Here is a 16581-nt window from a genome sequence, read left to right as displayed (position 1 = left end):
GGCTCTATCAAACTTCAATACTGTTTATGTGTGTATTTACCAGAGGAGCTACCACAAGGTTTCAGCCAGCAGATGCAAGAGGAGAGTCAGAGGAGTCGACCCCGCTTCCAGCCCGCTGCCCAGCAGAAACCTCGATCACAGAGCCCCAAACCACTCAATAATCCTTCTAAAGAGGCGCCCAAGGTTTGTGTGTTTACGCTTGTGTCCAGAGTGGAAAGATGCCAAACATCAAACATTATGTGTGTGCGATGTTTGCTAGGTCACAACGAAGGATGAAGCTGCAAGCATGAAGGAGTGGATCTTAAGGTATGCAGAGCAGAGCAGTGAGGATGAGGAAGAGGAAGAATTGAAGACCTCTGTGCACAATCCGGAACTAGAGGAAAAGTTTGATCCCGTAAGTCAAATTTATGGCACTTAGATCAAATTTTTTAAATTAAAATGATATTTTTGGTGTTATTGAGATATTCTTTTTCTCCTCCTGTAATCAAGTGTAGAATCAGGTGTACTTTGCCTCTGATAGAATGTATCATTTCTTGCTGTGTAGAATGACAGGTATTTGGTGCTAACGGCTCAACTGTATGACACTAAAGAAATGGCAGCTGCAGCCAAGACTAAAGGAGATAAGGCAGGCCAACGGATGGCTCAGGACAGAATACGCATCATACAGCAAGGTGCAAGGTTTGCTTCAGTGTTCATCCAAAGATCAAACTGTTTCCTCTACTTTCAGTTTACCTGGAAAAGTTGTTTACTCTTTCTAGAAATGAAGCAGCTGGAGTCTCATCCTTTGTTCAATCCAGCCATAAAAGTGGTGGATGTACCTCAGAAGGAAAAGAAGCCACTTCCTGTCAGTGAGGATAAAGAAGACCTCAGCTTCAGCCTGTTTGAACAGGCTGAAAAAGATCCTCCGGTCCAGAAAGGTACACCTCGAACCTTTTGAGCCAAGTGTAGTTTTCAGCGGATTCCCAGGGCACCAGTAACACCGTATGGGAGAGATTTGTTTGATGGCTGTCTTATATTTCTCTGCAGTTGCGAAAAAGAACGAGCCGAAGGATATTCGTAACTTTGACTACACCGCACGCAGCTGGACTGGGAAGTCGCCCAAACAGTTCCTCATAGACTGGGTCAGAAAAAACCTGCCCAAAAGTCCACCACCGGCTTTCCACAAGGTTGCTGCCGGGAGATACTGGAGATGCAAGTGAGTATCTCGTTGTCTTTTGTGATATACTGTACACATTTTGACCTTCTAATCCAAGTCCAACCCTGTTTGATCAAATGTATCCATGTGCATGACAGTTCTGAGCATGCACACCCTACAGTAATATCAATCATTTGTGCCCATAATCGACTTCATACTGAATTTAGAAACATTTTATACAGTGCAATGTCTTTCATTTATTTAGGGTTCGTGTTCAGAGGGTAGATGATGTTCTGGAGGTTTGCCCAACTATCCTGACTGAGGACAGCATGCAGGCTCAACATCTGGCAGCCACTCTGGCTCTCTACAATCTGGTTAAAGGACAGGTAATAAATCTAACCTAGCATGACCTCCTAGCCTGTGTTTCAGCTTGTGTGTGTGTGTGTGTGTGTGTGTGTGTGTGTGTGTGTGTGTGTGTGTGTGTGTGTGTGCGCACATCAGGAAGGTGAGACCCAGACTTGCTGATCACAAGTTAGCATAGCACATTGAATAGTTAGTGGATGGGATGGGTTAGCCTGCTTGAGCAGAGGGGAGGATGAAGATGATTCTCTCCAAAACCTTCTCTATTTGATGACTTTTGACAGACGTATGCTAATACTAACACTTCCCATTCATTATCATTCATTATGCTAAGCTAACTAGCAGTCAGCCAGTCTCCTGTGGGTCCCTAATTCCTGAATGCACTTACAGAAACGAGAAAGCATCTGTCTTCTTGTCTGGCTCTGGGGACGATGGCATATTAGCGTATTTCTACCAAAATTCTGCTTCAGATGTTCTTCCACTGACTAATCTATCTTTATCTTTCCCTCTCAGTCAGTGCACCAGCTGCTCCCACCAACCTACAGAGACGTTTGGCTGGAATGGCGAGACGGTGAGCAGCAGCAGCAGGAAGAGAGCCGCACGGCTGCCAATAAACCCAGAGATCAGTTCATCTCCAGACTTCTGACCAGACTCAAGCAGCAGCAGAACCAGAACCAAGGGCAGGGGTCTGGATCTGAAGGCCAGCCAGGGTTTGGCACCACTGAGGATGAAGACCCTGAAGAGTCATGGGAGAACCTGGCTGCTCTTGATATTGGGGAGGGACAGGAAGAACTGGAGGGTAAGAGTGAGAAAAGAGGAGGGAGAGGTGGTAGAGACGGAGCCCTGGAGGCCTCCAGAGACCTTTTAAAGAAACTGAAGAAGTCACCTCTTGCCCAGAAACTACAGGTAAGTACACTGAAGCAAGTGACATTTTTTATTCACATTCAATTGTGTGTATATTAGCTGAATCAAATTAATTGAAGTCGTTAAAGAAGGATTTGTCCCTGAAGGCAGAGCGAGAGCAGCTCCCTGTCTTCCAACACCGGCATCGTGTCTTGGAGGCTCTGCAGCGGCACCGAGTGGTCGTAGTGGCTGGTGAAACAGGCAGCGGGAAGAGTACTCAGATTCCTCAGTTCCTCCTGGAGGAGCTGTTGGCTGGAGGGAAAGAGCCACAGCCCTGCAACATTGTCGTAACGCAGCCACGCAGAATATCAGCCATGAGTCTGGCCTGCAGGGTCAGCGAGGAGCTGGGTTGTGAGGACGGACCAGGGTCAAAGGTGAGTGACACAATTTACGCACTTGTAAAGATACTACAGTTTTTTTTAAACATTCAAAAGTTATCAAACAGAGTGAAAAAAATCAATGTTTTTCATGGCAAACCAGACCGTACCGCCTCATCAAGGTTCATGGTTCACCATTTAGAAATCATTCAGATACATGCTAAGTGTGTGGTCTGGCAACTTAACGGAATCCCAGTCTCCTAAAGATTTAGAATGAAATACATTTTTAATCCTCATAGTCTTCACCAAGCTGAAACAAGCATTTGCTTGATCATCGGTTAGAGGTAGACTCCTCAACTCTCTGGTAATACGCTTCCCGCTATCTGTTTGTGTGGCAATTTTTCATTCAGTCTAATTGGACACGTAGTACCTTCAAAACATGGAACACTGTGATTGCCTTTAAAAAAAGGATGAATAAGAAGGGCTTAACTTTCTTTACTGATAATGTGGGACCATGTTTCAGTCGTCTCCATGTGGATACCAAATCAGGATGGAGAATCAGTCCGGGGAGTGGACCCGCCTGTTGTATTGTACGACTGGGGTTCTTCTCAGGAAACTCCAGCACGACCGACACCTCAGCTCCCTGACGCACATCATCGTAGACGAGGTACTGATGGTGTCTGAGAAATGTCATGAGTCTTCCTCCCACTCTCTATTTGATACTTTCTGTTTGCATCCCTTCTTAGTACTTCCTCACCTCCATCCTCTCAGGTGCATGAACGCAGCGTCCAGTCCGACTTCCTGCTGACTATCCTGAAAGACGTTGTCCTGAGAAGATCAGACCTGCAGTTGATTCTAATGAGCGCCACGGTGGACTGCAACAAGTTCTCTAACTATTTCAACCGCTGCCCAGTAATCAACATCCCTGGCAGGACTTTCCCAGTGGAGGTGAGAGGAGACGGAGTGGTTCAGGCGTTGTCACTTTTTTACAGAGACTGACTCAGCTGTGGATGTTAGACTGAAAGTGAACTGTAATCAAACCTGAGGGTTTATTTCCAGGTGTTCCATCTAGAAGACATAGTAGAGCAGACGGGGTACGTCCTGGAGAAGGACTCGGAGTATAGCCAGAAAATCCTGGAAGAAGAAGAGGAGGTCAGCATCTCTGTCACCCAGAAAGGTGGAAAGACCTTACAGCACCAGGTAATGTTGAGACTCGGTGACGGTGATGACTCACCTACAAAGTTTTGCTGAGAAAATACACGTGACCAACTAGCCGACTTCCTTCCTTCATGCTTAATTCGTCTTCGTCTTCGTCGTCCTCCGCTTCATCCGGTGGGTCCGGGTCGCGGGGGCAGCAGTCTCAGCAAGGAAGCCCAGACTGCCCTCTCCCCAGCCACTTCAACCAGCTCTTCCGGGAGGATCCCGAGGCGTTCCCAGACCAGCCGAGAGATATAATCCCTCCACCGTGTCCTGGGTCGGCCTCGAGGCCTCCTCCCAGTTGGACATGCCTGGAAAACCTCCAGAGGGAGGCGCCCAGGAGGCATTTGGCGCCCAGACTGCCCTTTGTAAAGGGCCATCCACCCCGTACTCCCGGAGTACCCCCCACAGTATGCTCCTGGGAACACGGTCGTAAGACTTCTCCAAGTCCACAAAGCACATGTGGACTGGTTGGGCTAACTCCCATGCCCCCTCCAGCACCCTAGCGAGGGTGAAGAGCTGATCCATGGTTCCACGGCCAGGACGAAAACCACACTGCTCCTCCTCAATCTGAGGTTCGACTATCGCCCTGACCCTCCTCTCCAGTACCCTGGCGTAGACCTTACCAGGGAGGCTGAGAAGTGTGATCCCCCGATAGTTGGAACACACCCTCTGGTCCCCTTTCTTAAAGACAGGGACCACCACCCCGGTCTGCCACTCCAAAGGCACTTCCCCCGATGTCCACGCAATGTTGCAGAGACGTGTCAGCCAAGATAGCCCCACTACATCCAGAGCCTTGAGATACCCAGGGCGGATCTCATCCACCCCCGGGGCTCTGCCACCGCGGAGTTGTTTAACTGCCTTGGCGACTTCTGCCCCAGAGATTGGACGACCCCCCCCCCAAGCACTCCCCAGACTCTGTCTCCTCCACGGAGTACGTGCTGGTGGGATTGAGGAGTTCCTCAAAGTATTCCTTCCACCGCCCAATTATCTCCCCAGTTGACATCAGCAGCCTCCCACCCCCACTGTAAACAGTGTGGGCAAGTTGCCGCCTTCCCCCCCTGAGGCGACGGATGGTTTGCCAGAACCTTTTTGGAGCCGACCGATAGTCATTCTCCATGGCCTCACCGAACTCTTCCCACGCCCGAGTTTTTGCTTTGGCGACCGCCACAGCTGCACACCGTTTGGCCTGCCGGTACCTGTCGGCTGCCTCTGGAGACCCACAGGCCAGCCATGCCCTGTAAGCCTCCTTCTTCAGCCTGACGGCTCCCCTCACCTCTGGTGTCCACCAGCGGGTTCGAGGATTACCCCCGCGGCCGGCCCCAGCAGCCTTGCGGCCACAGCTCACAGCAGCCGCCTCGACAATGGCAGAGCGGAACATGGCCCATTCTGACTCAATGTCCCCCACTACCCCCGTGATGTGATCAAAGCTCTGCCGGAGGTGGGAGTTAAAGATCGTTCTGACTGGTTCTTCTGCCAGGCGTTCCCAACAAACCCTCACTACTCGTTTGGGCCTGCCAGGTCTGCGCGGAATCTTCCCCTGCCATCTGATCCAACTCACCACCAGGTGGTGATCAGTTGACAGCTCAGCTCCTCTCTTCACCCGAGTGTCCAGAACATGCGGTCGCAGGTCAAATGATACGACTATAAAATCGATCATAGACCTGCGACCTAGGGTGTCCTGGTGCCATGTGCACCGGTGGGCATCCTTATGCTCGAACATGGTGTTCGTTATGGCCAAACTGCGACTTGCACAGAAGTCCAATAACTGAACACCACTCGGGTTCAGGTCGGGCCTGCCGTTCCTCCCAATCACACCTCTCCAGGTCATGCTGTCGTTGCCCACGTGAGCGTTGAAGTCTCCCAGTAGGACAATGGAGTCCCCAGCCGGGGCACCATCCAGTACCCTTCCCAAGGACTCCAAAAAGGGTGGGTACTCTGAACTAGTGTTCTGCGCATATGCGCAGACCACAGTCAGGACCCGTTCCCCGACTCGAAGGCGCAGGGATGCAACCCTTTCGTCCACGGGGGTAAACCCCAACGTACAGGCAGAGAGTCGAGGGGCAACCAAAAAGCCCACCCCCGCCCTCCGCCTCTCACCCGGAGCAACTCCAGCAAAAGAGAAAGTCCAACCCCTCTCAAGGACTCGGGTTCCGGACTCAGAGCTATGTTTCGAGTTGAGGCCGACTATATCTAGCCGGTAACGCTCAACCTCTTCCACCAGCTCCAGCTCCTTCCCCACCAGAGAGGTAACGTTCCATGTCCCAAAAGCCAGCTTCCATGTCTGTGGTTCAGACAGCCGAGGCACCCGCCTGAAACTGCCACCCAAACCACATTGCACCGGACCCCTCCGGTTCCCCCGATGAGTGGTGAATCCAAGGGAGGACGTGCCTGTGTCTCTTCTTCGGGCTGGGCCTGGCCGGGCCCCACGGACCAAGGCCCGGCCACCAGGCGCTCGCCTTCGAGCCCCCACCCTGGGCCTGGCTCCAGGGCGGGGCCCCGGTGCCCCTCCGGGCAGGGTACATGTAGCACTTGCTGGTTTTTCCATGAAGGGTCTGTTGAACCGTTCTTTGTCTGGCCCTTCGCCTAGGACCAGTCTGCCTATGCCCCCGACAGCATAGCTCCTAGGGTCACTAGGGCACTCAAACTCCTCCACCACGGTAAGGTGACGGTTCCAGGAGGATTCATTATAAAATTCAGTGATTGTGTATTATGTGTTTTAGGAAGTGATAATCAGGGACTCGTCTTCTGGCTGGGATCTGGGTCCAGACCTGGACCACTTCAGCAGCAGGACTCGTCAGGTGCTGCAGTACATGAACCCTAATAAGATCAACATGGACCTGCTGGTTGATCTCATCGATTATCTAGGTATAACACACACACTGTGATTGGTTGAGACAGTGTGAAGTACATGTGAATACATTGTTGTTGTTGTTTTTAAATATATTTATGATTTTATTTTGCTAGATAAATCTCCACAGTTTGCAGAGTTGGATGGTGCCGTTCTGGTGTTCCTCCCCGGTCTCGCTCACATTCAGCAGCTCTATGACCTGCTGTCCTCAGATAAGAGGTTCAGAGACAAGAACAGGTGACTCAAACACACAAATGCATCAATCTGTCCTACACTCATGATAGATTATGGTAAAAATCACAAATTGTATATTTAAAGCTGTCTGTTTTTAATTGTCAGGTACAAGATAGTTGCTCTCCACTCGACTCTTTCCTCAAAGGACCAGGCTGCAGCCTTCACAGTGCCCCCCTCTGGAGTTAGGAAGGTACTACTGCAAGTATTACTACAACCAAAGTGTCGATGTTTTCACTCGCATCTGTTGCTTTGGTTGATTGATTGTCCGCAGACTTGTGTGAAAACGACTGGACCTTTCGTAAAACTAGAGACCATTTTCAGAAACTCAGCCTTCCTTCTGATCTCAAGCTTTAGGCAATGGTTCATTCTCTCGGATGATGTATACATTACTTTTGAAATGTCCTTCAAGTGCATGTTGCTCTGCTCTTTCAGATTGTGTTGTCAACCAACATCGCTGAGACAGGTGTGACTATTCCTGACGTTGTGTTTGTCATCGACACTGGGAAGACCAAAGAAAACAAGTGAGGGCTGATGAGCTGTATGACGAGAGCAATGTGATAAGATCATTATTAGATTTTGTTCTCTCTGATGAGGCATTATTAACTGTGCCTTGGCAAATATCTAACCCATCAGCTGCTTTGAAAGGAATTAGAGTAATAACTCTTTTAATTTTACGGTTCAGGTACCATGAGAGCAGCCAGATGAGTTCCCTGGTGGAAACCTTTGTGTCTAAAGCGAGCGCCCTCCAGAGACAGGGGAGAGCAGGACGAGTCCGCAACGGCTTCTGTTTCAGACTCTACCCGAAATACAGGTAGGTGGGAAGGAGTAGAGTCCATGAAAGGAAGAGCTGATGATTATAGAGAAATATTTTTATCAAAGCAGATTCACATTTCTTGTCGTGGATCTTATTTTTGTCTGTTCTTTTTGAACCTGTTTCACTTCAGGTTTGACGCTTTCATGGATTACTCCATCCCAGAGATACTGCGGGTTCCCCTGGAGGAACTCTGTCTTCACATCATGGTAAATGACTCTTTGTTTTTCAGTGCTGTTGTTTGTCAGCATGATAACACCAGAATTACCTGGCTGATTTTCACCAATCTTAGTGGACGATGGGCCAAGGAAGAACCCTGCAAAAAAGGGTCTTGTAGAGGCTTCGGTTTCAGATGTCCTTCTCTCTCCTCTCTGATAGAAATGTCAGTACGGCTCCCCGGAGGACTTCCTGGGTCGTGCACTGGATGCTCCTCAACCTCAGTCAGTCAGTAACGCTGTCAACTTGCTGAGGAAGATTGGCGCGTGCCACCTCAGTAGTCACCTCCTCACTCCTCTGGGACACCACCTGGCCAGCCTGCCAGTCAATGTAAAGATCGGCAAGATGCTCATCTATGGATCCATCCTCGGCTGCCTGGAGCCCGTCGTACGTTCCTCCTGATTTAATAATTCATCTCTATTAATGATGGTGTGTTTTTGTCATCATGATGTATTCTATTTCTATTTGTTTCAGGCCACTATAGCGGCAGCGATCACTGAGAAGTCACCCTTTTCCACACCAATGAATAGAAAGGAGGAAGCCAACTTGGCCAAAGCTTCGCTGGCATTGGCCAACTCTGATCACCTGACCATATACAATGCATATTTGGGGTACTGACTTCTCTGAAAAATTCTGTCTTTTCCCAAAGCCTTTGGTGTGAATTAAACATCAACAATGGATTTTGAGCTAACACACTTGTTTCAAAGTGCATTCCGCATTGTAGGACTGTGTAATGTCATGCAACTTAATGACAGAAAGAGAACCTTTAGTCAATAAGATAAAACCCTGAGCAACAAACAACAAACTCGATGTTTCCAAAGTCAATGAGTAACTGTGTTGTTGTTGACCAAAATAATTGTGATTAAGAGTTTCGCCACAGTCCAGAGCCCTGCACTCCCTCAGTGTTGCTGGTTGTCATAGCAACGTATTCACACTATCACTTCATCTACAACAGACAAGAATGATGGAAGAACTGCACAAGATGAAAGGTTAAAATCGGTTTTGGGCTACTGACCTCTTTTCCTTTGTGAACTTGTCCTACTATCAGGTGGAAGAACTCCCGGAAGGAGGGACAGAGAGCAGAAATGTCCTTCTGTAGGAAACACTTCCTCAACCGTACGGCTCTCATTACAATTGAGGTAACACACACATAAACGCGTACATTCTCTTTATTTATGTTTACACACATTATCTTCTTCCTCTTCAATCCCACATGTTTGACTCATCTTCTATCCAGGATGTGAAGCTGGAACTGATGAAGATGATGGAGCAGGCAGGTTTCTGGTCACCTCGCTCTTCTTCTCACTCAAAGCTGCAGACGCCAGCAATGTCCAAGCTGTTGATCTGCATCGTCAATGCTGTGCTGACGGCAGGGCTCTACGACAGCGTGGCACGCATCTTATGCACCACCTCGGTAGATGTGCTTGAGCGGGTGGCCTGCACTGTGGAGACCCCCCAAGGCAAAGCTCAGGTCCATCCCTCATCTGTTAATCGCAACCTGCAGACGCACGGCTGGCTGTTGTACCAGGAAAAGGTAAAGATGGAGGCCGCGTGTCGATGTGTCATTGCAGTAATTCATGCTTTCACTCCTAAATGTTTATCTTCAGGTGAAGTACACCAAGATCTACCTGCGAGACACAACTCTGGTGTCTCCGTTCCCCATGCTGCTGTTTGGAGGTGACATAGATATTCAGCACAGAGAGAGGCTCATCACACTAGATGGATGGATGCACTTCCAGGTCAGAGGTCATTGGGGTTGCTCAGGGATTGGCATCCTCATCTCTCCCCTCCTGTTTTTTTGTTTGTTTGTTTTCTTTTCTTTTTTCTAATCAAATGGCTGATACACCTTTGATTTTGTCCCCTCTCAAAGGCTCCCGTACGGATTGGTGTGATATTCAAACACCTGAGGAAGCTCATGGACTCTTTGCTTGAAAAGAAGCTGGAAAACCCTCGGATGGATTTAGAGGGTAAACCAAAATAAAAACCCTATTCTCAGCATCTCCATGACTGTACCTCATAACGTCACATATCAATGAAAAATGTGTAACATTGAAATTCATCAAGGCATGGGAAAACAGGTGTTGTAGCCAAATGACAATTATGTTATGATGATTATATCACAGCAAAATGTGGATTTTTAGATGCTCAGCCACAGGAAGTGAAATTTGCTGATCATATATCTCTCAATTGAAAACCCATTTCTTGCTTTGAGTAAACTGTGAAGGTATGGACGCATGTAGGAGATATTCCAAATTGTGTGAAATTTAATAATCCAATATGCATAGTCCATAACTGCAACTTCACGAATGTGAATTCATGTATTCTTGTTGCTTTACGTAAATTTATCTGCTGAAAATAAGCATGAAACCTGCTCTGTCTGCTGCAGGTGAGAGGACCATCCAGCTGATTTTGGACCTGATCAAATCAGAGCATGCTGCATGATATCAGACTGCAGCACAGCTCAGGAGTTAGAGTCTTGTAATGAAAAGGTTGCTGGTTCAATCCCCCCCCCCTTCCGAAGTCAAAGTGTCCTTGAGCAAGATGGCTCCTGAAAAGTGGGTTGGCATGTTGCATGGCAGCCTCTACCATCAGTCAATGAGACATCATGAAGCGCTTTGAGGGCCACGAATGTAGAAAAACGCTATTATCGATTGAGTCCCAGTGCCACTGAAGAACCTGCGTACCCTCTCGTACTGTACTCTCCTCGACATACGTCTGCATCTTTACTCCTGCTGATTAAGTGCTTCCTGTTCAAACATCTGGCAGATGTGGGAACCCTGACGATGAACTAACCAGGAGTGTGTTGTGATCCTTTGAAGGAAATTTGCAATAAGATATCCTGTATCAAATAAGGAAAAACCTTTGTAAAATGAGGCTGCCCGATATGGTGGAAATAAAGCTGTATTCATTTTTTGTTATGGTTGTCAACATGAAACACCAGTTAGACATGATCACAGCAGTAAGACCTAAGTCTGTGCTGACAGACATTCCTTTTTACTTACAATCGACACCAAGTATGTAGTAGTGAATTAATCAGTTATTTGCAGCTTCAAACTTAGCATCAGTTTGTAGCATTTCTTTTGTTTTTCTTTTCTTTTTTCCTTTTTTTTTTTTTTTTACAGATTATGGGTCCTTGAAATGCATAAATCAAATAAAATGCAGAAAATCCAACAATCCCCCATAAATATTTAGAAAAGATTGTGTGCCGTTATCACTTGCAGTTTTTGAATTACCAGAATATTAATCTGAAGTTCACTACCTGAATTTTGAAGGAAAATATGACGCAAGTAAACAGATACAATGCAATTCAATCAACTATCATCTGACAGTCAAAAGTATCTGTAAAGGTACCAATACTGAAAATGGCACTGCCCCGATAATGACACAAATGTACCAGTACCTAGTGAGAACACACTTCTCAGGAAATTGCACAAGAGAGAAGGTGTGAAAGGAAACAAGAAGGTGTAGCACCTAATAGGATGTGTGTATTAGAATTGGATAACACTGTACCCCGCATCTTGCACTGTTGAATAGACTGCTTCCCCTGCAACAGAACAAAGATGAAACTAAAGAGCGCGATGATCGAGGTGGAGCAGATTCCAATTTAAATAACAGCAACAACAAAATCAGAGAAAATGCTTGAGAGTGACAGGAAATAGAGGACATACCACTCGTGTTGACCGTCGGATCAGGTAACGGCCCTCTTCTGCAAATTTACAAAACAATCATTCATATGCAAGGAACAGGAAATCAGACAGGCGGCTTCCCTTCCTCATTTACCTGTGTGGAGGTATTCGAGGGGGAGGAACTGTCGGAGTCTTCTGACCACTGTAAAAGTTCTCATACACCACTGGAGCTGTTGAAGAGGAAGGAACACACTGTTCACACAGTTGTGTGTTATCTGCTAACTCACTCACTCTGTGTGCAGTTGAGGAAAGTAACTCAAACGCAATTAACTGAACTTGTGTTTTTTTTGTGTAGTCTGCAGACACACAAAGAAACACTGAAAATGTACAAATATTGTACTTTTTACACTTTTTTAACATCAGTCAAAACCCGATAAAGATTATTTGTTGAAAAATTTAAAGCATGCCAACTTCAAGAGAGCATAATCGGAGCATCTTACAGGGAATACACACACACACACACCACACTTTAACAGGACCTTTAGGGGTCAACGGTTGGTGGGCAAAACACAGACATCATGTCCAATATGTATTTTCACTTTTGATACTTCAGTAAACTTGTCAGTGAGTATTCTTGCAGTCTTACCAGGTGGTTTGTCACCAGTCTGTCTGAGGTTTATGAAGTATGCAATATCTTCTTGGACATCACACTGTTCCAGAGATTTCCTCACTTCCTCATTCATCTATTAACACACACACACACACACAGAGTAAAACAATGTCTTAGTAGATATGCTTGGATGATTTATCTAACACATACATGAAATAGTTGTTTTTCTTTCGTGCTTTGCTGGTGACTTCAACTTCCCGTGAGTCTTACCTCGTCACTACTCACACACTCCTGTGACAACTGGTTTAGGTGAGTCCACACTGTGTTTCTCAGGTAACTGATCCGCTCAACTGCCTGTTTTTCAAACAGCTGTCATGGAAACATTCAGCTCATTTTACACGCCATGTGCATGATTTGTCAATGTTAGGTCCTAACCAGTCCTACTACCTCACAGGCGTTGACATGCTCCCTCATCCATTCGTCTCTAACCTTTGCCAGCGACGTCACGTTCTGACGGTACAGTCTCTCTGAAAATCAAACAGCAGAGTTATCAAACTGATTTTTTTTGTCTTCTCTGGGTATCAAGTTGTTAATCCAACAACATTAGCAGCATTAGTTGTCATATTTAGCTCTCTGATTTCTGATGATATGCACCGACACCTGGTAGCGATACTGTATCAGGCTCTTTAGCTGATTTATATTATCAGCTAACCTTGTCTGTATGTTGTCTGGTGCTGACATGCAAACATATAATGGATTTTACAACTGTTTTACAAAAAAATATGTTATGAAGGGGCAGCACAGTGGTGCAGTGGTCAGCACTGTCGCCTCACAGCAAGAAGGTTCCGAGTTAGAGCCCCGGCTCCATCACAGGATCTTTCTGTGTGAGTCTCCATGTTCTCCCTGTTCCTGCCTGGGTTCTCTCTGGTACTCCAGCTTCCTCCCACAGTCCAAAGACATCAAGAGGGGACGAGGCTGATTGATACTCTAAATTGACTGTAGGTGTGGCTGTGAGTGTGAATGGTTGTTTGTCTCTATGTGTTGGCCCTGCGATGGACTGGTGACCCATCCAGGGTGAACCCTGCCTCTCGCCGGAAAACTGCTGGGATAGGCTCCAGCCCCCCGCAACCCTTAACAGGATAAGCAGTAGAAAATGGATGGATGGGATGAATGTTTCTCATGCATCTTCCGGACTAAAATGTGTCTCTTTTGTCACCAAACAACCACCTGCTGATGCGTAGATCTGTATTTGCTTTGCAAATGTACCTGCTTCTTCTGCGTTGAATTTTGCCTGCTGTGCTTTGGTGCAGAGCTGGAAGATGATGTAGAAAAGAACAAATCAAAACAAAAAGTGATGTAACGACAGACAAAGCAGTTGGAGGAAGTCGCACCGATAAAACCAGAGCAAGATGGTGATGAAGAAACAAAGTCAGTATTTATCCTTTTGTGTACCACAGTTGTAAGGAGACTCAGGGTGGTCCGCGTACCTTCTCCATAAGCCTGGCACTGTTGGTGTTTCGGTTCAAGTTCTGTTCTGCTTCTTCTTTATCTCGACACTTCTGCTCGTAGGTCCTCTTTGACTGGAGACAGAAGCACAGAAAACGTTACCCGAGCTGTAGAAAGTTACAGAAGCTAGAGTTTGTTTTATTTTTCACTTGATAAAGATATGAGAAGTACTTTTGGTTTCAACTGAAACCCTGCAGTTAACTTCCCAGACGGGTCAGCAGAACTTCCACCCCTTACCCCCGCAAAGAGGAAGAGTAGAGATAGGAAGGGAATGGCACGACACAAAATCCTCTCACATGAATCACCCAAAGACCAACTCTTAGATGTACTTTATATGTCATTTACTTTAAAGGGGTTTTCATTTACTGGAATTACACCTTTAAAATCAAGATTTATTGTTTTTAAATTCAACCCTCTTCACACCAAGCTGTCTTTTTGAAAAAGAAAAAAAAAAACATAGAAATGATACAATTTATCTTAGCCTGAAGCTCTGAATGTGTTTTAATCCCATTTCAGTTTTTACTTACATCCACTGTTTTCTTGAACTGTGACGACTTGTGTTTGTGCAGGACGTCCATCTGTTGCTCTGTCTGAAATGACATGAAGTCGGTGTATGTGTGTGTGTGTGTGTGTGTGTGTGTGTGTGTGTGCGTGTGTGTACAGTCAGCAGCCTGGTATGTGTTTACAAGATGCCAACATCACCTCGGTGCACCACAGTGCAGATAAAGCAGCCAACCTTTTTCCTGGCTTCTTTCTGTCTCTCTCTGAATTCCTCCAGTTTCTTGGCCTCCTCTCTCATGCTCTGTGCCAGTTGCAGATGTGACAGACTCACGTTTTCGGTCTCTGAGGGGTAGAAACGTGATTTAAATTCTAACTCACGAAGGAAACACGAGATAAACAAGAAGATGGCAGCGACTGACTTACGTAGTTTGAACATGTCCAGGGATCTTTTTAAGGTGCTTAAAAAGCAAAAGGGCAGAAAGTGTCAAAAGCGTGTCACACATAGAAACTTCATCAGTTTCCAAGCAGTAAGCACAATTCTTTTTTTTATTTATTTTTTATTATTTATTATTATTTTTATTTCTATTTATTCACTTTTATAATTTCACTAGGTGCAATACCAAGCTAACATATGAAATACTAACAAGTAGAGCATAGCTTCTGCGCAGAACATGAAGTCTTTATTATATGCTGCAACTGCCATGAGATCAACCTTTTTTCTCTCTCCAAGGTTTCCATTCGACCGTCTCACCTGTAGAGCTTCACATCCTTTAATGGTGTGAAACCCTATCTCCAGCCCCACTCATCTTCCTTCCTCCTCCCACCTGATCATATGTGCCTGACCACAGTGTGAACTAGACTGTGCCTGCTTAATTATTTGGGCTGTGTTTAAGTAATGTATTTGTGAAGTATTTCTCTCTCTCTCTCTCTCTGTCTCTCTCTCTCTCTCTCTTCTTCTTCTTGAATACAACTAAAAGGCACCATTCAGTCCTGCAGAGACACGCTCATAAATCTAAGTGTAAACAGATCTGGTCAAAGAGCATCTTAACATCAAGGGTGCTTACTTCATCTCATTGTGTCCACACACCTTCTTGGACAAACCGAGGAGATCTTTAGCATATTTCTCTTCAATTGATGCCCTAAAAGACAGAGACAGAAACTCTTCACTGTAACGATTTCACAAGGTTCTCCTCTTTGTCTCCTCACACCAGAAACACCCTGACCAAACTGAGGACTACCAGGGCATGTTACTTATATCAAACCTTTCTATATTTTATTGCCTAATGAATACAATAGTCAATGTCAAGTAATTCAGATTACATTTTTTGCTGGCGAGGGAGAGAACACGTGGAAATATTACTGCATCGATCTTGGTATCAGACGGCACACATACCTGGCTTTCAAGAACTCCTCCACCTCTTTACAGATCCTCCTGCCATCACTGAGATACTGGAGAATGGCGTCATAGCCTCCCATGCAGGTCAAGTCAGAGCTCTGTCATCAGATGGAAAATATTCAGTTCTGGATTGATATGATGCATCTACTATAACCTCAAAAGTAGGAAATATAATATCAGTTATTGGTCTTCCTTTTTAATATATCAGTATTGGTCCAATGAGTTTCGTGTTGTTTCATCTTAGTTTGTCAGGAACAGAACAATAAATTGGTAGGATTTATGAGCTTTCCCATATGCTTTGGAGATAAAGAACAGTGGGACATTTTTGTATTCTTTTATATAGATAGATAGATAATATCGACATCTGCGATCTGGCCAAACCAGCAAACCATCAGACTAAATAAAAGCCAGTGTTGCACATGACCCCTCACAACCTCGAAGAACGAATATTTCTACACCTCCCAACACAGCCAGGAACCTGACAGACACAAACACTTTGACTGAGTGTGTAAATTGATGTTTTGAGTTGTAACTGATAATTTAGGTCATTGGGGCCTGTAATCTTCATGTCCAAAATAACTAGGTTGACTTTCCATCTCATATAAATTATAAGAGGCTATAAAATAGTTATAAAGTGATTTTTTTTTAAATCATAATTTTCCTTAGAAAGTTTTTTGGAATGACGCCTAATTAAAAAAAAAACAATGCAAAAAAGAAATAAACGAACGCTTTCTCGCACTCGTTATGACAAAAATAAAAAAAAATACAAATAATTATTCATGATAAATGCAAAACAAGAGAAAAATAAACTCACCCAAAAGAAATCTTTGAAGTGAAGGTTTTTCATAACTGAAACACACTGAAGACTCTGGAGAAGTGGACGTTTCAACATGACGCTCCCCGGAATGTAGCTACAAC

General features: G+C 45.6%; 2 protein-coding genes across 4 annotated transcripts in view; one reads left to right on the top strand and one right to left on the bottom strand.

Moving 5' to 3' along the window:
* Nucleotides 1–11303, top strand: part of dhx29 (DEAH (Asp-Glu-Ala-His) box polypeptide 29) — a 13740-nt gene extending 2437 nt beyond the window's left edge. The window contains exons 5-28 of one of the 2 annotated variants that reach the window (XM_086187317.1): nt 44–183; nt 260–394; nt 545–671; nt 759–917; nt 1027–1195; nt 1401–1521; nt 2009–2401; nt 2506–2772; nt 3239–3382; nt 3487–3663; nt 3775–3915; nt 6636–6780; nt 6880–7000; nt 7082–7187; nt 7430–7518; nt 7680–7808; nt 7942–8017; nt 8187–8411; nt 8499–8635; nt 9073–9163; nt 9262–9558; nt 9632–9763; nt 9895–9991; nt 10411–11303. In XM_086187317.1, the coding sequence (XP_086043443.1) occupies nt 44–183; nt 260–394; nt 545–671; nt 759–917; nt 1027–1195; nt 1401–1521; nt 2009–2401; nt 2506–2772; nt 3239–3382; nt 3487–3663; nt 3775–3915; nt 6636–6780; nt 6880–7000; nt 7082–7187; nt 7430–7518; nt 7680–7808; nt 7942–8017; nt 8187–8411; nt 8499–8635; nt 9073–9163; nt 9262–9558; nt 9632–9763; nt 9895–9991; nt 10411–10466 (3674 nt within the window). In that variant the 3' untranslated portion in view covers nt 10467–11303. The remainder of the gene's footprint in view (nt 1–43; nt 184–259; nt 395–544; nt 672–758; nt 918–1026; nt 1196–1400; nt 1522–2008; nt 2402–2505; nt 2773–3238; nt 3383–3486; nt 3664–3774; nt 3916–6635; nt 6781–6879; nt 7001–7081; nt 7188–7429; nt 7519–7679; nt 7809–7941; nt 8018–8186; nt 8412–8498; nt 8636–9072; nt 9164–9261; nt 9559–9631; nt 9764–9894; nt 9992–10410) is intronic. The other variant, XM_086187318.1, reaches the window with a different exon arrangement.
* Nucleotides 8997–16581, bottom strand: pstpip2 (proline-serine-threonine phosphatase interacting protein 2). Of its 2 annotated transcripts, none has more exons than XM_086187321.1 (14): nt 16478–16581; nt 15661–15761; nt 15332–15406; nt 14691–14725; nt 14503–14609; nt 14294–14356; nt 13748–13840; nt 13527–13572; nt 12708–12787; nt 12531–12629; nt 12297–12393; nt 11805–11880; nt 11693–11730; nt 8997–11568 (listed from the first exon to the last, which is right to left on the bottom strand). In XM_086187321.1, the coding sequence occupies exons 1-14, from the start codon at nt 16553–16555 to the stop codon at nt 11513–11515; spliced, it is 1044 nt and encodes a 347-aa protein (XP_086043447.1). In that variant the 5' UTR covers nt 16556–16581; the 3' UTR covers nt 8997–11512. The 2 variants fall into 2 exon arrangements, with proteins under 2 accessions (XP_086043447.1, XP_086043448.1); XM_086187322.1 differs by having other exon boundaries at nt 12531–12614.

The sequence above is a fragment of the Aulostomus chinensis genome, chromosome 19 (genome assembly GCF_037954235.1).
Source record: "Aulostomus chinensis isolate RoL2024-O1b breed Wild chromosome 19, RoL_Achi_v1.0, whole genome shotgun sequence".
Taxonomy (NCBI): Eukaryota; Metazoa; Chordata; class Actinopteri; order Syngnathiformes; family Aulostomidae; genus Aulostomus; species Aulostomus chinensis.
Note: the sequence above shows the minus strand (reverse complement) of the source record. Positions and strands in the feature narration are given on the sequence as shown.